The sequence below is a fragment of the Neopsephotus bourkii genome, unplaced genomic scaffold, assembly GCF_033783945.1.
Source record: "Neopsephotus bourkii isolate Nb327-2 ecotype Australia unplaced genomic scaffold, CSIRO-AGI_Nbou_v1 NB_1707, whole genome shotgun sequence".
Classification (NCBI taxonomy): domain Eukaryota; kingdom Metazoa; phylum Chordata; class Aves; order Psittaciformes; family Psittacidae; genus Neopsephotus; species Neopsephotus bourkii.
In genome coordinates, this window is record NW_026902181.1 from 8,335,350 (window position 1) to 8,357,283 (window position 21,934).

General features: G+C 43.1%; 1 protein-coding gene across 7 annotated transcripts in view; it reads right to left on the reverse strand.

Annotated features, from left to right (window-relative positions):
* Positions 1–21,934, reverse strand: part of EVL (Enah/Vasp-like) — a 155,626-nt gene that overhangs the window by 105,620 nt on the left and 28,072 nt on the right. For 4 of the 7 annotated variants that reach the window (XM_061376432.1, XM_061376436.1, XM_061376429.1 and 1 more), the window contains exon 2: positions 21,515–21,625. The exons of the other annotated variants lie outside the window; for them this stretch is intronic. In XM_061376432.1, the coding sequence (XP_061232416.1) occupies positions 21,515–21,625 (111 nt within the window). The remainder of the gene's footprint in view (positions 1–21,514; positions 21,626–21,934) is intronic. 7 annotated transcript variants of the gene reach the window in all.

Consider the following 21,934-nt stretch of genomic DNA (forward strand, 5'->3'; position numbering starts at 1 on the left):
AAAATAAGCCTACATAACACCTTCCATGCCATCTAAAAATTAACTTTAAAAATATTACTAAATAAAGATAAAATAACATCTGCCATCACACTGAACTGACAGACTTTCAGCTTGGTCTCCTCCACAGCTTTAGAGCTAACAGTTCTCCTTGATTACATTTTTATTCATAATTAGAACACCAGGAGGAAAGAAAACCAAACCAACCAAGCAAAACCCCCAAACTCTGATTTTATGTTTATTCTATTCAGTTTACAAGTTTTGAATTTGCATTATTCAGCTGATGCAGGTGAACTAACAGGAATGAACACTGTGCTCTGTCCTTCTGGAGGAAGAGGTAATGGTGGTTTAACACTCAAATGCAAACTACTTTCAGCATCCCACCTATTCTGTAAGTAGATATTCTGTATAACTCCAAGAGCCAGCCTGTAGCTCTGACTATAAAATATCCTAAAGTGAAGTCAGATTATAACAATTCTTTCTTAAAGGTAAAAAAAAGCAATCAAGCAAAAATCTTCATCCAGCCAAGCAATGAGCTGTGGCACACACAGACAAAGCTCTCAGACTAAAATAAGTATAAAATACAGGTTAGACATTATCTTTTACATATTTGAGGTTTATTAAAACCCAACCCCTAAGTCCTTCTACTGGGCTGCCTTCTTGTATTGGTTTTCCACCCTGTGTGAATTTCCATATTACTTAGTTTTAACAACAGTACATGCTCACTAAAAGCTTCCCCTCTTGTTTCAGAATGAGATCTAGACACTAATTTCATTTCCATAGTTCACATTTACAGGGGTACTGATTTCTGATTTCAGTCATAATTTACCACTGGATGCTGCTTCTAACCAAGTATCAGCCAAAGAAGCTTCTCCCAGCCTCTGAAGCTGCTCAGCCATGCATTGACATGTAGCTACAGAAGTATCTCAACACCCATAGCAAAACTTCACAGTGCATCTCTTACATCTCCCACCTTTTGCAAACAGTGTTCAGAATAATGACCAGGTAATCAGATCTATTAATGGCAGAATATAACCTAATAATGGTTTTCTCAGCCTACAGTTTTCAACACCTGTTTTTCCTGCTGTTTCCTATTTGAAATCTCTTTTTAAATAAAAGTGTTATTTGCTTTAAGTCCTCATTTTAACCAAGTCTGCTGAGTATGCCATTATTAAAGCCCCACTAACAGAGACACCAGGATAAATAAAAAATTACAAGTACACCTTTCAAGATAAACTTTAATCCCGTTAACTCCATTACCTTCTCTATTTGTTACACATTTAGCTGTCTTTTTTACTTGTCTGCTCATATTTTTATCCAATTAAAAAAATCCTGAGAATAAAGCATTTTGCTGTTTATTTCTTAACTCAGCCAACACTAGGCTGGTGATACCCTCTTATCTAAGCCTTCTCTGCTGGCTTACAAGACACTCTTTTTGCAGCAATACACTTGACAGACATGCAAGATGGTTCAGCCACAGCTAGCACCTGGAAGAGCTCTAATGGGTCCTCTACAAGGACTTGTAGATGGAAATGCACCACCAGAAGGCAAATGTCCAGCTGGCACATGCAGTCCAGGAACAAGACCTGCCAAGGGGCTGCTCCAGGGTCTTGTGCTTCTCAAGCGCTTCCTAACCTCACACAGAGCTCAGCTTTACAGGATCACTCCTGCAATGCCAGTCCAACACTTCTCCTGTGCAACTTGCTGGTGCCAGCACAGCTGTTGCATGCATGTGTCACAGAAGTTCACCTCCCTCCTGGCAGTTCTCCATCAGCCTTTTGCAACACTAAAGGCAGTATTTGCTTCCTGGAATACTGAAGTGCCAAGAAGGCAGGACTGTTCTTGTGTTACCCCAGCCAAGTGACTGGACTTATAGGTCTGATCCCTGGAGCAGGAGGGAGAAGGGAGAAGATCAGGGAAATGGTGAAGCGGAAAGACGCAGCAGGAAGGGGCAGGACAGATTGCTGAGAGATGGAACAGAAGGGGACATTGCTTGACAGAAAGAAAACAAGTGGGGCTTTTGGGGTTTGCATTAATCTAGTTGTCCGGGGTCAAATCCAGAGGAGGCTGGCCAGCTTCCATTAGCTAAGCAAACAGCCCACTGCATATTCCGCTTGGGGATTGCTGTCTCATTTCTAGAGGCCTTAAAGACACCTGCTAGAGCTCTCTGCTATCATGGCCAAACATTGTGCGCAACTACAAATATGCTTTGTTTGTTTGAAAGAAACTTAAATGTACTGCAGGGCCTGTGGACCGATGTCAACAGCAGTGAATCCCTGTTTACCCACACAACAGGTGCAATGAAAGCAAAGGCACTTCCCTCCCTTGGCATGTAGCAGGGCCCTGGCAGTAGAAGGAAAGGGAAAAACCCTCAGGATAAGAGATAGCAGGCCTGAAGGATCAAGAAGGCCACGAGGGAGAGATTTCTGTCTCCCTTCCCAAGGTTGTTGCTATCCCAGAGGATGAGATCCCACATTCGCTCTTGACTGTGCCATATGATAATACTCTTTTAGCATTAAGATCTTGCTAAGTGATACATTTTTAGGAGATTTTCTAGACATCTCCTTCTGAACCATGCCCTGGCATTTCTCCTACTCCACAGCCCTGCACTCCAGCCACGCTGGATAGCTGGTCACAGGCCAGCTGCAACTGTGGGATCCCAAGCTGTGAGGAGCCCTGCAGCACAGCTCTGTAGGCATGTGAGATGCGGCACAGCTGCAGGGAAGTGTGAAATGGGCGTCCAAAGCATGAGTCACATGTTCCTGGTGCAGGCTCCACACTCGGGAGACAGGTCACTCCTGCTTCTCCTTTTTAACCACTGCAGTCGCTTTCTGCTGTTTGGCACTAGCTGCCTGTTCCACGCTTAGGCAGTAAACTTTGCACAGAGGTAAAGTGTGCTGGCTGACAACTGGTTATGTTTGGGAGGAAGTGGAGGAGCAAGAAGTCTCATCGTGCAAGAAGCCTCATCTAAGTTCCATCTTAGCTCATTCCCCCAGCATAAGCATTTGGAAAGAAACACAAGTACAGACACTCCAAGTCTGATCCTTTTTAGACAAAAAAGCCAAAGAGATCCTAGGAGCAAGGTGCCACAGCTGGCAAATCAGAAGAAGAGTTACAGGAAGAAAGAAGAGAGGCTGTGTGAGTGTGTCCTCACAACACCAAATATAAGCCACACAGGACTCTAAACCACATTAGAGCAAGAATATGAATAGATGTTTAAATAGACTCATCATCTAGTACATCTCACAAATCTAATCAGGAGTAACTAACACTGCAAAAAGCCTCTTGCAGTGGCATCAGATGTACCATTTAATAGTCAATTTGCAAAGGCTATCCGCACAGCTGATGTGTTTAGCTATATTTCTTCGAGGTCCTGCTCCTCTCCCAGTCCATATTCACTTCCGCTTGTAAGTGGATGCCTCTCTCTGTTACCCATTCCCCCTCTTCTTTCAGCATCCGCTAAATCTCCAGGGTGTTTCTTTCCTCACAGTGTTGGGCTGTGGCAGCTGTGCATCTCTGAAAATAAATACAAAATACCACCGAGTATCTGGATAGGCAAATATGCTTACCCAACCTCTACCACCTAACCTCATCATTACAGTGAGCTTCTACACCACTCTCCAGGGTTGCATAATCTTCAGATTGGATTCACAGAGCAGAACCCTATATTAACAAACTTGTCCAAAAGCAGAGTAACTTTGTACATTAGCTAAGTTCAGTTTGATAAAGCAATGAAGATATGTTTAAGCCCTAAGCTATCATAAAACTTTGAAGCACATGCTTTGAATTGTACACTCAAGTTCTCTGTGAAACTTGGGTCCATTATCCTGACTTGAATCCAACTCTTCTCACCTAGCACTGATCAGCTGGAGAGTAAGACTAGGAGGATTTGTAAAATCAGGATCAGATCCCCTACTTCTCCACGACAAAGTAGTTCAATTCATTAGTGTGAGAGGTACTCACAAATCTAATGGAGGCAGTGAAAAATCTCAAAAATTAACAGAATGATTTGCTGCCAAATCAAGAAATCTTTACCTGAACTGCCACTGTGCCCCAGGAGGACATCTGCAGGCAGAAGACAGTCGTAGTAGTAACAATTACTTGCAAGCAGAAGACACACAGGAAATGCTAAGACACACTTCTAGATGTGTGTACAGTTAGGGACTTGCTACAAAGCCTGCTGAAGACAATGGGTTTGAGAACAGTCTTAGAACCCCAAATTCAGGTACCCTGTTAAAAAAATATATATAATGGATGTATTTGTGATCCATGACTGAATACAGCTAAAGGGAATTGGTTTTCCTAATTACATTTATCTGGAGAATCTTTTTGATTTTAGCAGTGGCATAGCTGTAACAATGTTATCTAATTTTGGCAGAGCAGAATAGAGTAGACTGACTAAAATTAGGTTTGCAAACACGCACCAAGAAACACAAGGCTACACATGACTCATCTACTTCTCTAACTAACAGCATCCCTGATAGACTAATGGAGGAATCCTCAACAACGATAATAATTTCCTCAGTAAAGGCAGAAAATTTAAAGTAACTCTGTTATGAGCAATAGCAAGACACCGTGTTTGCCTGGAGGTAGCACATTCGTTTTGAAGACATCTAGCAATAGAAAACCTCTTATCTGGAGAAAGTACTTTTAAATATTTTCATGGTGAGGTGGCTAAATTTGAATTAATGTGTTAAAGCTTGTATCTCCTCACCTCCTGCACAGATGCGCTTTTCTGGGGAGTAACATTATAAAGCACTGTGACATGTAAATATAGAAGCAGCGTTGTCCAGGAGGGGATACTTAACAGAAAAATGCCTAAGTAGAAGCTGTTTCCTAAAGAAGAGTGTCTCAACCTTAGTAGGTTTGTACCCCAGAAGTCTCACTTCCCCATTTTGCAGACAATGAACCTGTTTTGCCCAAAGTCGCCCCAGTGTTAGCACAAACCTAGGAAGAAACCCCAGGTCTCCCAAGGCCCTGCTCCAAATCCACTTACCACATCCCACCATCTCCTTTCTGAAACCTATCCTGACTCTAGGTCTCTGTAACAGGAGTGGCAATCAGAATAAATCCAACAATCCTCTGCACTAAACTGCTGAAGTTGCTGGGATCAGGACTTTCTACCTTAGCTCTTCAAACTCAGTGAAGAGCTCCTGCATGCCATACATGCCTCATGTTCTGCAAAGGCTGAGCCAAGACACAACACTGCTAAAACAAGGCTCTTATCATGCCTGCAAGACCACGTAAGCACGCAGTAAGATTATGATAATGTGAGACACAGGGGGCTCTCTCTGATGATACGTTCTGGAAAATGTGACCAGTTAATCAAAACAACACTGGATGCTGCGCATTGGTGTAGGAAAGACAAATTGTTTCACAGAGAAGGATGGCAGAAGAACAAATACTGCACCTAGCCTGCAAACAAGAGGTGTGGCTTCAAGTTCTATGCTTACAACTCAGTTAAAATTTATCCTGGCACTGATAGAGCTGTGATCACACCAATGCACGTACAAAGTTCAGGTTAGTTGACTGCTATCTGTCCTGATGAATTTCATAGTCTCTGCATAGCCCCACACTGCTGGGGAGCATCAGACAACAGCCTACTGATACACAGGCAACCACATCCCACTGACAGCTGCAGAAGGTCTTTAACAGCACTTTTGAAGTCTATGATAGATAGCTGACAGGCAGGGAAGGTAGGCAGGAATGACAGCCCTGGGGGTAAAAGTGATGAACTGACAGCTGGCAGGGCTCAGGGAAGGATGCAAAAATGGTCCCCACCAAGGGAGGAATCCATGAAGGCTGAGAGGTGAGGCCATGGAAAAAGACAGAATGGTTTAATACTTCCAAAAGGATTTATAAGTCCTAGATGAAACTTTTCACGTCACTTAGCTACCTACCTACCAACCAGCCATTTCTGACTAGACTCATCTATGTCTTTATTCCAGTGATGGCTTTGAACTGGGCAGCCAGAAGAGGGAACAGGAGGATACCCACAATTGCTCTTTGTTCTATACTCCTGCAGGTTCAAGTGTTCTGGTGACCCTAGTTCCCCCTTTTCCCGCAGCTCTTGGGTGCCTTCTGTGAGGAGCTCTCACCTTGGGCACAAGGTAATATAAAATTGCCCTGGACTTTGAACTGTGAGGGCAGGCTATAAAGAGCTTCTGATGCTGAAGGCCGCAGAAGAGAACAAACCTGTATAAAGTAGGGGTGTTTCAATAAGAAGGAAAGTTACTGTTTTATTCATTTAATTGGTGTAATTGGAGACACCATGCCTCTTTTTATTGTTATGGGAATATGAAATAGTAACATCTCATTCTCCCTCCCACCTTACAGAAACATTATACTTCTCTTCACATGTCCAAGTAGGCCTCTTACAGAAGGTTTCTAGTAAGTTTTCTTCCTTAATATCCCAAGAAAACTATAGAAGCTCCAAACTCACAGTTTAAAAGATTTTCCTTGCAGAGATCAAGCCTTTTAGTTGATTAAATAGACTTTAAACAAGAGTTTAAATTTTGGGTAATACTAATTCAATTTATGAAAGAGTAATTGCTTCTTGTAATTAACAAAGAGTATTTTTATATAAAATATTTTATTACTGAAAGATCAATTTCAGTATTATACTGAAAGAGGATAGATTTAGATTAGATATATGGAAGAACTTTTTTACTGTGGGGGTGGTGAGGCACTGGAACAGGTTGCCCAGAGAAGCTGTGGATGCCCCATCCCTGTAAGTGTTCAAGGCGAGGCTGGATGGGGCTTTGAGCAACCTGGTCTAGTGGAAGGTGCCCCTGCCCATGGCAGAGGGGTGGAACCAGATGATCTTGAAGTCCTTTCCAACCCTAACCATTAGATGACTCTAAGCAGTCTTTGATTTTCTGTTAGAAAGAAGGCTTAGTTCTGCAGCACCTTTTAAACACATGTTCCAGAACAAAAATATCTGCCACTATAATTAACAGTAGGGTGTTTAACTAATTATTTTTGTCAGCCATTCATTTTTAAATGAAAGTTTGTTGCCACATTATGCCATTTTAATATTGGATTGCCCTCAACCAGAATACCCGTGTATTTAACCAGCTGCTTTAAAAAAATGCCTTCTTTAAGTAAAACAGATTATGTGTTTTATTACAGCCAAATTTCACCGTGAAGTTCATTCTCTTCCATGCCGTAACCGGCAAGAAGAAAACTATCAATTCGTTTCTAAAATAAACAACAAGCCAAAAACCAAACCAAAGGGACAGCAAGTAGTTTATTATAACTGCGATGAAGATGTTAGCACAGTAACGTTAAAAATCTTTGACATATTCATGTGCTTAATATTTAATTAGACAATTGGAAGCATGCCCCAGTAAACAGTCAAGTTCACTCATTGCAGCTGGCAAGAACAGGGGAAGAAAAGATCAGTTCCTGTAGGCCCGTGTAGGTAATTGTAGCCTGCAGTTCAACATAAGCTCAGTTGGTGTAACTGTTGGCTTAGGGTATTCACATGCACTTTTCAAAGCTTGACAGCATCTCTCAGATTAGTGAGAAGCTTAGTCAGGTGTAAGACGGGATATGGGATTTCTTCTCCCAGAGCTCAACTTTTAAAACAGAGAGTTATTAGTTAGCCTTGTGAGAAGGGATTTAACATGTTATCTAGATGTAATGAGGCCACCTCCCCGAGTTTTCAGAAAGCACGAGCCATGTTCAAGATCCATGCTGGAGCTGTTTGCTTTCGTTATTCCTTGTTATTTCACTGGTTAATGAATTGTAACCCAGAACGAGGACAGGAATAAAGTAGTACTGCATAGAGAAGATCCCCAATTTCTCTACACAAAACACAACAATCTGAGAGTTTGACAAGATGATGTTAACAGGAGCACAGGGATTATTTTCTTGACGTAAATTTCCTTTCTAGTGTTTAGGAAGTAGCGCACCACTGAAACTAGGCTGGTCTAGGATGACATTAAAAACAAAACACTTCAGAAAAACAAGTGGTTTCAGGCAAATGTCAGCTATCCCACTTCATTAACTAATTGATTCAAAGCAGAAAAACAGTATCATCCAACCGGTATTAGAACAGTTACAGATTGCCAGTATAAGTCACAGGTAAGAGAAGTTCAGCTTACACTTTAACATATCCACTTTTATGTTTCAGTTGTTTACTACACCAAGAAACTTCTTAAATCCCCTGCAATTCTCTCCATGACTTCTCCAGCATCCCAATGAGCAGGTAGGTAGATCATGAAAGAAGCTATTACCACAGTATCATAGTATGCTAGAGATTTGAAGGGGCCTCAAAAGATCATCTAGTCCAATCCCCCTGCCGGAGCAGGAACACCTAGATAAGGTTACACAGGAACGTGTCCAGGCGGGTTTTGAATGTCTCCAGAGAAGGAGACTCCACAACCTCCCTGGGCAGCCTGTTCCAGTGTTCCGTCACCCTCACTAAGAAGAAGTTTCTTCTCAAGTTTAAGTGGAACCTCTTGTGTTCCAGTTTGTACCCATTACCCCTTGTCCTATCATTGTTTGCCACTGAGAAGAGCCTGGCTCCATCCTCGTGACACTCCCCCTTCATATATTTATATACACTAATAAGGTCACCCCTCAGTCTCCTCTTCTCCAAACTATAGAGACCCAGCTCCCTCAGTCTTCCCTCATAAGGGAGATGCTCCACTCCCTTAATCATCTTAGTTGCCCTGCGCTGGACTCTCTCCAGCAGCAGGTCCCTGTCCTTCTTAAACTGAGGGACCCAGAACTGGACACAATATTCCAGATGAGGTCTCACCAGGGCCGAGTAGAGGGGAAGGAGGACCTCTCTCGACCTACTAACCAACCCCCCTCTAATACACCCCAGGATGCCATTGGCCTTCTTGGCCACAAAAGGGCACAGTGTTGGCTCATGGTCATCCTGTCGTCCACTAGGACCCCCAGGTCCCTCTCCCTTACACTGCTCTCTAACAGGTCGTTCCCCAACCTATACTGGAACCTGGGGTTGTTCCTGCCCAGATGCAGGACTCTACACTTTCCCTTGTTATATTTCATCAAGTTATTCCCTGCCCAACTCTCCAGTCTGTCCAGGTCTCGCTGGATGGCAGCACAGCCTTCTGGTGTGTCGGCCACTCCTCCCAGCTTAGTGTCATCAGCAAACTTGCTGATAGTACACTCAATTCCCTCATCTAAATCATTGATGAATATATTAAATACTAGTCCCAGTACTGACCCTTGAGGCACTCCACTAGACACAGGCCTCCAACTAGACTCTGCCCCATAGACTACAACTCTCTGGCTTCTCTCCTTCAGCCAGTTCACAGTCCACCTCACTACCCGATCATCCAGACCACACTTCCTCAATTTAGCTGCGAGGATGCTGTGGGAGACTGTGTCAAACGCTTTGCTGAAGTCAAGGTAGACCACATCCACCGCTCTACCATCATCCATCCACCGTGTTATTTCCTCATAAAAGGCTATGAGATTGGTCAAGCATGACTTCCCCTTGGTGAAGCCATGTTGACTGCTCCTCATAACCCTCTTATCCTTGATATGCCTTAAGATGGCACCAAGGATAAGGTGTTCCATCACTTTCCCAGGGATGGAGGTGAGGCTGACTGGTCTATAGTTACCCGGGTCCTCCTTCTTGCCCTTTCTGAAGACTGGAGTGACATTTGCTTTCCTCCAGTCCTCAGGCACCTCTCCCATTTCCCAAGACTTGGTAAAGATGATGGAGAGTGGTCTAGCAATGACCTCCGCCAGTTCCCTCAGCACCCGCGGGTGCATCCCATCTGGACCCATGGATTTATGGATGTCCAGATTGCTCAACTGGTCTCTAACCCATTCCTCATCGACTAAGGCAGACCGCTCCGTTGACCTGACTTCATCTGAGGTCTCAGAGGTACAGGGCTCTTCAGGACTGCCTCCGGCAGAGTAGACAGAGACAAAGAAGGCATTCAGTAACTCTGCCATCTCTGTATCTTCTGTCACCAGGGCACCTGTCCCGTTCATCAGCGGGCCTACATTGCCTCTGGTGTTAGTTTTACCTGCCATGTATTTGAAAAAGTTCTTTCTGCTGTCCTTGACGGCTCTTGCCAGATTTAATTCTAAGGAGGCCTTAGTCATCCTAGCTGCCTTCCTACATCCTCTAGCAGCAGCCTTATATTCCTCCCAAGTGGCCAGCCCCTCCTTCCATGATCTGTAAACTCTCCTCTTCTACTTCAGTATACTTCAGCCCAGCAATTCCTGATTTAGCCACGCAGGTCTCCTGGCCCTGTTCCTTGACTTCCTACGTGTCGGGATGCTCTGATCTTGAGCTCGGAAAAAGCAGTCCTTGAATGCCAACCAACTATCTTGGGCCCCTTTACCTTCAGCAGCGCACCTCTCCTGGTTAGCTCATCCACCATTTGCATGAGGAAGTTATCATCCATACACTGGAGGAACCTCCTGGACTGCGGCTGGGTTGCCGAGTAGTCCTTCCAGCAAACATCAGGGAAGTTAAAATCCCCCACGACGACCACGGCCTGTGACTGTGAGGCCGCTGTCAGCTGCCTGTAGAAGGCCTCATCAACTTCCTCACCCTGATCCGGTGGCCTGTAACAGACCCCCACAACAGTATCGCCCCTGCCAGCCTGCCCCTTAATTCTCAGCCACAGACTCTCAACTCGCTCATCATCTGTCCCTGGACAGAACTCAACGCATTGTAGCTGCTCTTGCACATAAAGAGCAACCCCACCACCCCGCCTGGCTGGCCTGTCTTTCCTGAAAAGGACATAGCCGTCCATGACTATATTCCAGTCATGTGAGCTGTCCCACCACGTCTCTGTAATTGCCACCAGGTCATAATCTCCTGACTTAACACAGGTTTCTAACTCCTCCTGCTTATTTCCCATGCTACGCACATTGGTGTACAGACATTTCAGGGAGTGAGCTGAGCACACCGATTTCACCCTAGGATTATAGGAGGCCTCCCAGTCTTCATCAATTCTGGAGTGCTGCCCCACTGGGGCAAGCCCAGATACAACCCCATCCCCCTTCGAATCTAGTTTAAAGCTCTCCAAATGAGCCCTGCTAATTCGTGCCCCAGCATCCTTTTGCCTCTGTGAGATAAACCTTTCTCACGTGCCACTGTCCAGACTGGTGCCCTATAAAACCAGCCGTTACCAAAGAATCCAAAGCCCTGCCTGACGCACCAGCCTCGAAGCCAATCATTTATGGGCTGAATTTTCCCATTCCGTCCCACATCATCAATGGAAGATGGAAGGAGTGAGGAGAAGATCACTTGAGCCCCAGACTCTTTCACCATCCGCCCCAAGGCCCTGTAGTCTTTCTTCATCCCCCTCAGACTGCGGGAAGCAGCTTCCCCTTCACCTGTCTGGAAGACCAGCAGCAGGTAGTAGTCTGTCGGGTGCACCAGGTTGAATCTATTCTTAGTCTTCCTCATTTGGATAGCTTTGGAGAGCTACCCAGGCACAGGTAGCTCTCTGGACTTTTAAATACAGAAATTTAAGTGGTTTAGGTGCTATTACCTGTTCAAAACACAGCCAAAGCAAAAAAAGTGTCCGCAAACTACAAGGCACATCATACAACTCAGCACACAGGGAGGGCTTTTACAAATAGCCTGTGTGTGAATATATACAGACATGCAAGATCAGGTAGGATACATTAACCTGAGAATATTGATGTGGTAGGGCTTCGAGTACCTCTATAAAGGTGGTCTTCCAATGGCTGTGTAAGCACCACAGACATTGCATTAGAAATGTATTTCAAGGAGAATTTAAAGTAAACCTAAAGAACAAGAACATGATTGGGGTACGGTCAGCATCAGAGAAACAAAGGACAGAACTGCAAAATGCTCATTACAAGAGAGCAGTAGGTGATCTTGTTTGAAGAGATACAATCAGAGCTGCATGAAACATCCCAAGTAACACTGAAGCCATTCTGTATTTGTGTTTGTACCCTAATCACAAGCTAAGTTCTGTCTTGACTAACACGACACTTTACAAGGGAGCTTATTTACTCACTTTCCTGAAATAAAAAGATTCATTCAAGCAATAAGCCTAATTCAAAGCTGTGATACCACTCAAGTCAATGAGGCAGTACCTGGGTCATTCCCATGTCTGTACTTTAACTTTAGTTAAAGCTAATGGACATTAAACCACATGGGCCAGAAGTTGGAGTAACGATGATCAGAAAATGAAAGTACCACATGTAAAACCCCAGTATAAAAAGGTAAACTGCTGTAAGCCACAGTTTGGGCCAAATGACGTTTTAGAGCCACTTGCACTGTCCTGAGTTCTGCTTCACCTCATCCACTGCAGACAACCTGTAAGTTTCAGTTCATTATTTGGACTCCATTAAAATCAGGAGTAATAAAAGTATTCTAGAGAATGCTTCATCTAATCCTAAAGTAGGTGGATAAAACAGGTCAGATGAATCACATTAGCAGCAGCTTTTTCTCTCCATTGATTACAAAAGGAGCCTATAGGGGCCAGGTTGGATGTAGACATTCAGAGTTAGGGGAATTAAAGCCCATTTCAGACATGTGCAGAACTGCATCCACAGCATTGCTTATTCTCTCATGGCTGAAAGTGGGGCTAATTTCCACTGCAGGAAAAAGTCAAAAGCAGAAGGCTACCAGCTTTCTGAAGAGCAATCTCAAATCTCAATTCCCAACATGGCAATGGCTTTCTTTCCATTTCAAACATTTGAATTAAGACTATGGGTTGAAAGAATCTGAGTAATGATCCCTATTCCCAGCACTACATCTAGTGTGGAATCTGACCTTTGGCATGTCATTTAACTTCATTCTTCCTACTACCTGTAAAGCATGGATAATTACAATTCTGCAAGAATAGTAAGTCGTAATAGATGAACATCTTTAAAGTATCCTGGGATTCCAGGGCCCCTCATCAAAACAGAGATACTGTTATGAACACTATAATGATCACCATTACAAAGTCAGCATTTATCTGATATTTACCTTTAAACCAGCTGAAATTATTTTACATGTGTGAGGCTTTGTGGGTTTGGTTTTTTTTGATAGTCCTTGTCAGTGGTGTTCACGTGCCTATTTCTCTGGGATTTGTATCTTCTGATATGACACTTTGCAAGTTTACCAACATATTCCTTTTTTTGTTGCTCATTAAAATCAAGTGCTAATGGAGAAAAAAAAAAACAAACCAGCCTTTGCTTTCTGCCTAAATATGACTATATATAAATAGATCTATGTATTTATGTAAAAGCCCACACACTGTGACATTAAGTTTAGCAGACAAATAGATTTGAATTTTGGTAATGTAAACAAATCTGTAGCCTTTTGTCAAATCTAATGGACAAATAGGAATAATTCCTGTGTAGAAGCCACACTTGATTCACTGTACACAGTAAGTTGGGCTAGAAATCAGAAGAAAGTATCATTGTCTCCATCTTCTAATTCTGACAACTACAGCAAGGAAAGCTCAAGGAAAGTGCTCACAAACGTTTTAATCTGAAAATGGCTTCCATTTACAGCACAAGGTAGAAATACACACACAGAAATATACAGACATGTAAGTATGTATATGTATATATACACACATACAATCTTATTTCAGAGGGAAGGCATGCTTGGACCAGAGAGACATGCATGGCAGGGCCAGTGGACCCAGGACCTCACTCATCAGTGCCTCTCTGGATTTAGAACACCCTGTCCCTCCAATTCTCTGGCTTTAATACATGCGTAAGTAACCTCCCTCTTCTTTGACATTTATGGTTGAAAACATCTCTGCTCCTTTTAATTACTGCCCTACAGTACCACTCTCTGGGAAAAGCCTTGGGACTGATCCTACACACACCCCAGCACCTTGTGCAAAGCAAAGAGGGAGCTCCTGTGGCTTGCAGAAACCCTGGGGCACCCCATCCAGGTAGGCTGCTGGCTGCACACTGCCACGTTGAGGGGAAGAAGACAGCAAGGAAAACTTCTGGAGGAGCATGGTGCCAAGGCAGACTCCTGCGACCACACTCATGGCATGAAGGATACGTGCTGCAGTGAAATCAGCATGCTGACAGCAACTGAGACCAGTTTCAGCCCAGTTACAACTGTCAGACACCAATTTCCGCCTCTCCCCAAAAAACTGTGATCACATCACTGCTGTGCTGCCCCTTTTTGATTGAATGGAGGCCCCCAACTCCCTGAGAGCTTCCAGCCCTCGCGCAGGGCTGCCCTCAGTGAGGGGCAGACAGAGCTCCAGGCAGGTACCTGCTGTGGTGCATGCAGTCTGAAGCACAGTGCCCCGTGTCCACAGGCACATATGTACCATTTCTGGTAGCATCTGCACTAAATCTCAGCATTAGAGACAAATCCTCAGTTCTCTGGCTCAACCATCACTGTCTGATTTGATCCCCTCTCAAAGTTACAGAGATTTTGGGCTGAAGACATGAGTCTGCACACTAAACACTGATCATGAAAAACAGATGATTCCTCCAGCCCATGTTCCTGGATGAATGGCTTCCAGTGACACACATTTCGAGGGGTTACAGCAAGCACCAGTGTGAGAGGCTGATTCCAGCCAGGTCAGTGCACCTGCCCCTCCTCACTTGTCCACCAGCTCTGTCCCTGCTCGCCTCAGCTTGCATGAACATCGAAGTAAAACTCAAAGTGACAAGCAACACCTCTTTCCACAGCTATTTTCTGCACCCAGCTACATCTAATCCTTGCTTCATTGCCTCCTTTAAAGTTTAATAATGGTTTCTGTGAGCAGTCTGAGTCAAGTTTCTGACTTTTTTACTTAGCGCTTCCATGGCTTAAGTCAGACATCTGAAGGAAGCTGTGTTTAAATAATCTGCTCAACACAGAAAGCCCTGGAAATATGCTTTTTACTCATCATCATTTTAAACCACAGATGCTAAGCTGCAGTATGGTGTGTATTTTTTCCACTGTATCAACACAACGGCAGGGTTTTGCTTCCATTACATGAAATTTTCTCAACAGCTCCTCTACCAGATGGGCTCAGTAAAGAATAAAACAGGATGCATGTCTCAAAATTAGTTCTTACAATTCAAGTTTCTCTTCATGGTACCTACCAAAAGGCTCTGTATCGTTCTTTTAAACTACTGTCAAACAACTAAAGACCTGACTGCTTTCCTAGATTAGTTGTTTTAACTTATATACATTCAATTTGCAGGCAAAGAAACCTCAGAAGGCCTGAGAAAGCACCAGAAACTTTAATTTGCCGGACGACCAACTGAGTGCTGTACTTGGATCAAACACATACTGGAGAAACCCATGGAGGGGGAAAGCCCAAGAATTAAAATCGTAGCAGGCTCTCTGACCTTGGCAGGATCCCAAACACAACAAACCCTGTGCATGGCAGCAAGGAAGCAGCTGCCCAGCCTCTCTGCCTGAACCTCCAAGCTGGTGCTGCCGTCCTCAGCATCACCTGGCCAACCAGACTGAACCCAGATACTGCAGACAGAACAAACCAAAATAAAGCAAAGCAAAACAACATTCCGGACCTCAGAAGCCAAATCACACATCCGCAGGGAAAACTGGTCCTTATTTGACCCCTTGCTCTCCCTTCGCCTACATGCGCAATGGCAGCCAGCTGAAATCCCCAGTATTTGGCAACAGAGGTTACCCTGACGTAGACCCAGTCACACAAGAGTGGCCGGAGCTCAGAAGGGAGCCAGGAAGCTTCAGGGACTGAGCTCACACCCACACCCAGCACTTGTGCACTCAGGCATAGATGTGATCCTTTTCGGGGGAGAGGGGAACATTACCAGAAAAAGTGCAACTGCAACAGGAGCAGAGGCAATGTCAAGCGCACTGCGTCTCCCCCCAAGCAACCTCTCAATCTCCTAAATCTCAGTGCTAGGAAATCACATTGTATTTCAGAATTGATTTTCTCTTACTGCAACCTTCAAAGCGAAGATGTTGCACCTTTATCAGCAATGCCAGGATTTTCCACAACTAATCAGACATCTTTTTCATGTAAAATTACCTAGGTAACCTACATGTGCTGCACCCTGTGGGTATATTTCACCTTCTGTGATAGGACATTTTCTTTCTCCTCCTTTACAAATTGCACTTTATAAATAGTTTACATAAATGCCTATCTTTGTTTAATTAGCCTGTGCTCTCTGAATGCATTTTGAAAATACTATTAGTTACATGAGTAGCTAAAAATTGCTATAGGGGATTATTGCCATAAATGAGTTACCTATTATTAGCACCAAATATCTTGTCTAACAAGCCAGTACACTCTGAAGGGTCATCCTCAAGTTCAGAAGGTGATCCTTTTCCAAACGTGGTTGTGGATTTTTTTTGCTCACCCTGTATATTTCTAAGTACTTCAGATTCCTAAATCATTTGCTGTTTCTCTTGCAACAGAAGTGTCCCAATACTGTAATGAGATGAGTCCAGTTGCATTGCATAGCATGCCTACGTTTGACTCAACAGCTGCCTTACTCACTTTAAAGCATGATGAAGCTTGCACTGTGTTCTCTATTTTCAAATGACATATAGTGATAGTGCAATTATCTGGCTTAACTAGGACATGCATTTATTTATGAGCAAACAGTACTGTAACTGTGTGTGTCCTAAGGTACAGGCTCTAGGCAAGAGCCTATTTCTCTGGTAACAAGGTCACAACCAAAATGCATTTCATTTGCTCTGACAGCATCCTTCCGGCTTACAAGTGATTTTTTTCTTCACTTTGTCCCTCTTGTATGTGCTTCTGAAAAGGCTATGACCACCACTGCTTACCTATACTGCTCCATCAAACATTTACTAATACATCTCATTGATGATGTAGAAATCACACAGGAGATGTTATAGCTTGCCAGTTTTAGTGTATTCCTGTGGAAGAAGTCTTCATCTATTAGACTTATTTTCCCACAACAGGATGGACTGAAAAATCACAGATGTAAGAAAATAGCAGCTTCTACAAAGTTATGTAGCTGCTCCCTCCATTCTGCAGCACACACAGGCAAATTTGAATCACATTTCCCACACTGTTTAGCACTGAAAAACAAAGTGCAGTCTGAGGCTTTACACCATTGCTAATAATTGATACTTTAATGAAAAGAGAAGTCAAAGTTTTACTTCAGAGAATTATCTTTCTCTGGGTGACTTTGATATGTTTTTCTTTGTTTGAAGCTTCCATCTCAGATCTGCAAAGGGCTTGCATAATCATAAGCTTGCCTTTTTTTGCCAGTTATAGAAGTAGGTTTAATAAGAGATGTTCCCTCTGCCCTCCAACATTGCTTCATTTATATCATTTGACCATGACCACTACAACAGCACTTCAATAGCATATTTCACGGAAATACATTGGTTTCCATAAAGACAACACAATCCCTCATGCTCTGTAGCAAAATACGTAAGACACTTGCCTAAGATGTGGAGAATCCAGATTTAAAACAAACCCAGTGTCATTTTAAGAACAGTTTTTCATCCCAAGTCATCCAGAATCCGGCAAAGTAGAATTCTAAGCCTTCATATCCTGAACCAACACAGGGACAGCATGCATCAGATCCATTCCAATCGTACTACAATGGAGAGTATCAAAGTGGGTAATTTCACTAAAGAAGACCTGGAAAAGCTTTATTCTCATTCAGTTTCAGACTCAAATCCTCAACTCTACATCTGTGAAACAGAGCCCTTATCCTTGAGCCCAGCCTAGCAATCATCTTTGCTGACCATTACCCCCCAAACTTCATGGCACTTTAGAGTATCAGCTCCATCTGCTACGTGCATCTTTTGCCTGGGAGTTTTCCTCTACTTTTTTCTCATTCTTTCTTCTTCAGAACTCAGCTTTGCTAACATTGCACCTAGACAGAAAGAAACAAACTATTTCACAGACTTTTCACTCTCCTCACCTTCCCCTGCTCTACACTAGTTGCAAGTGTAAAAAACCCAAGGGTCAACTTTCTCTACCTGGTTTTGAAAGGTAATACAGTGAATAAACAGCCAATGGACAATTTTTTCTTCTCATATCCTTACTTGAGCCACATTAGTCTCTAGCAGGAGGCAGCAATGATTTCTAAAGGAGAGAGACCCAGCAGTGCTATGCAGTCCAAAGCGTGAAACTAAACCCATATTCTCCCTGGGTGGCATGAAGAAGCTCTCCAGCTGCTGGTCAGCTAGTAATCTGCAACTGTAGATACTACCTTCAAGAGAAGAAACTCTAAACACTTTTTTTAATCCTGTGTAATCTCACAAGCAAACACAGCAGTACATCAGTATGAAGAAACTTCAACATTTGTTTTCAACTTCGATTTTTCATCTGTCCTGTTGGCTCCTGTGTGTGTTTTAACAAACCTTCATGAAGCTTTGCATGAGCCACTTAAATCATGGGGGTTTCAACCTCATTTTACAGGCAGCTGATCTAAAACACACAAGGTTGTATGATCCTGGGCTGAATAAGTGAATATACACACCTTACCCAGAAAGTCTCTGAGGACACAAGGCCCCAGGCTTGCAAAACTCTTAAAGCTAGAGGAGGGTTTGAGATACAGTTCTGTGCAGAGGCTCTTGTGTAGGAACGGCAGGGAGCAACTTCTGCTTTCTGCCTGTTCTCAAACAAAATTCCAATGGGAGAGTAAAAGGCTCATTGCTTTCTTCAGATGAGAAGTGCTTCTACTAACGCAGCATCACCTTTAGTGTCATTTTTTGTCTCCCCATAAGCACCCTATCTTCTCCACCTTTAGTTGATGAACATAAAGCTCATGAGGATGGGGTCTGAGCTCATGCTATGTGTTGTCAGTTTCTCCTAGCAGCAGATGTTGTGAGGTACTACCCTCCTTCCTTTGTAAAAAGACAGAGGCATGACTCACCCCATCCAGCTCTGTACTCCTGATTCCTGCAGGAATCAACTAAACTCCCAGGAGAACAAGGTCATGAGTCCAGCCCAACTTATGCTAGAATAAGTAGAAAAATAAATTTTCCCCTTCAAAAGCAGTGATGACCTTTAAGGACTAAAATGCATCACAGGAAGAAGCCCCCATATCCTGTATCTACCTTACAAATAGCAGAAACAGCAAGATAAACAATCTGACCTGTTTGGCCTTGCTGCACAAAAAAAGGCAAGAGGGAAGTAGGACATCCCTGACGTCATGTAGTTGAAGTTAAGATACAGAGGTAATCAGCATCTCTGGAAGACACCACAATAGCAAAATCAAGCATCCAGCCCTAAGAAGCTGGCAATGCAATAAGGAGCAGTGGGCAGCAGCTGTTTTCCATGAAAGTTCAGCTAAAGTGCTTCAAATCTTTCTAGACTTTACATTAAGGCTTAAAAGAGGCAGGCAGGACTGAGAGTAACTTGTTATAACGGATGCCCATAGGTGGACTTAAAAGTTATCATAAATTCTGTTCTTTTAAGAAACCATCTGTACTCGTGTGCTTGTTTTCACTTTAAAGACATCAATTTCCATGCGTCTTCATAAGTAGTTTCAGTTCTGAAAAGTGCGTGTGGATCCTCATCAAACAACAGCAGCCAATTCGTGCTTGTATTACTGCAAGGATTGCTAAAAAAAAACGGATGAGGGGATAAACATGTATAGGAGATGAGATAGACAACAGAAAAATGCAAAACCAGGTTACCATGCCTAGAAGGCAAAGGAACAGAGAGGAAATCTCTTGGTTTCGCAAATTAATTTTACTGCAGTAGATCTCAGGTAGCCAAACACAGCCTTTGACACCAGTGAGGCTGTTGTTCTGTAGGGTGTACAGTTGGATCAGGGAAAAGATGGGAACACTTCATAATTTCACAGACAGCCCCATGTTTCAGGCACCAAATACACACCCCACAGTTTACACTGATTTTAATGTTACTGGAAATTACCTAACATAAACACCAGAGCTTCTCTAATCCAGTGAATATCCTGGGATATATCTCCTTTCATGTTTATAGCTGGGATGAGATTATACTGCCAGGCATCAGGATATTTTCCCCTTAAAATCTGTCCAAACCTAACTCCACCATCAATAACAAAGAGTCTCTATCTTCCTCTTCAGCAGAAATATTACAACATAGCCACTGTGCGACTAGTAGGTGCTTATCTTTATTCCCAGCAATGGTATTCTCACATTACACCCTTAGAAGTATTTCCCTCCTTCTCTTCAAATGTCTGTGCTAAACAACTGAAATATGTGGCAACTGCAGTGTCAGTTGTCACAGGGAAAAATATGTCAGCAAAAATATTTGATTCAATCTGCTGTTTAAGGAAGCCACATTTCCTCAGGGTGTATGCTTTGTGTGGATAAATAACAACTGTCCAAAAATAAAGGCTCTAAAATCAATTTCAAATACCAAAGGGCAGATTTCAGGCAACTACCTTCAGCAAAAGGAAAATGCAAAACTAGTTCCTTTTCCTCCTTTTTTAATTTAGAGCAAGTTTGTGTCAGAAAAAAACACACAGCATTTAGCTTCTTGTTCACAAACCAAAGGGTAAACTCTTAAGAGACAAATGATGCAAAGGGTATTTATGGATCTACAGGAATCATAATTTGCACCCCTCTGGGCACACACATTTTCTCTGATGAGATGCATCGTACGGAATATTCACATTTGCAATGTGAACAATGAGACTTGCCAATTCCTGTGTGCAACCAAAAGCTTCTGTCTCAGCAATGTATTTTTATCAAGTTTTGTATCAATTTGCCCATATTCACCTATGGACAAATGAGAGGAAGATAGCCAGCTGGTTCGCTGGTGGAGGAAAACCAAAAAGGAAGCATTGAGCAAGCAGAGACTGGGTAGGCCTGGAGCACCACTTGTCTGCTGAAGATGGGCTGGCCACTTTAAGCTTTTGTTCACATATTTCTGGCTATTTATTAAGCACCTGAAGGATAGCTTGAACATGACAACGCAATTGGTGAGTTCAGCAATGCAGGTTATAAGGGGCTGAGATACTGATTTTGGTTTGCCAAAATACCACCCTCGGGTTTTCTCCATTTTGAACTTGTTTTCTCCTTTCTGTGCTAACACCTTCTGACAACAGTTACACTCCAATTCTTTTTCTCTCTTGTCAGAAAAGACTAAGTGCACTATTTGGCGTGTTTTTCACTAGCTGCTCCATCTAATCTGGGAGGTCAAAATCACCGACTTGGAATGACAATTTTTTCCACTGATCTGTAGCGCTGCAACCCCATTACCCCTCTCCACAAAAACTACTCTCTTGTAGCAACCAGAATACTCCTTTGGCAACTTTCCTGATGCTTCCTGCTCATCAATATGATCATATTTCTTGCAGAAAAGAACAGCAATCTTTTCATGTTGTTTTTAAAGAGCAATTCACAACACCACTAAATCCCTTCAAGTGCTTCTCCTACAGCTTCCTAAAGCTGCTTGTCTATTCAGACTGCAGAAGTTGCACTTCTTAAAATTAGTTTATTTAAAAGGCTCCCTTCTTAGGAATTTTCAGCAGGAGACAGTCCTGTCTGGAGCACCAGCCTTTTGTCCCTTCCTTAAATCATCTTGCCATTTCTTTGGGGGAGAGAGAAGGAAAAGACACCTGCATTTATGTTTTAATATCATGTCCACCTTCACAAAATTATCATGCTCACCCTTTACACTGTTCTTCAATAAATGTGCCACCTACCCAGGAGGTAGCTGAACTCTTGGCTGTGATGCTGTGAATGCTGCAGCTAAAGTCAGAGCACGCATCTGATGGGCACCTGCCACAAGGATTCAATCCACAGAATCTCATTAAACCCAGAATTCTTCACTAATTTGGTGAATACCAAATCACAGAACTGAATCAGGTTGGAAGGGACCTCAAGGATCATCTGCCTGGATCCTCCAACCCATCTTGGCAAAAGCACAGTCTAGATAAGGTGGTCCAGCTGAACCTTGAAAGTATATAGAGGGCACCAAAATTCCCTGGTGCTGAACCACTTCTGCAGATAAACTCTGTCATGAAATGTTTATAGTTAAGATAAACTCAATGCCTGCATTTGCTCAAAGACACAGGGGATCACCTACTC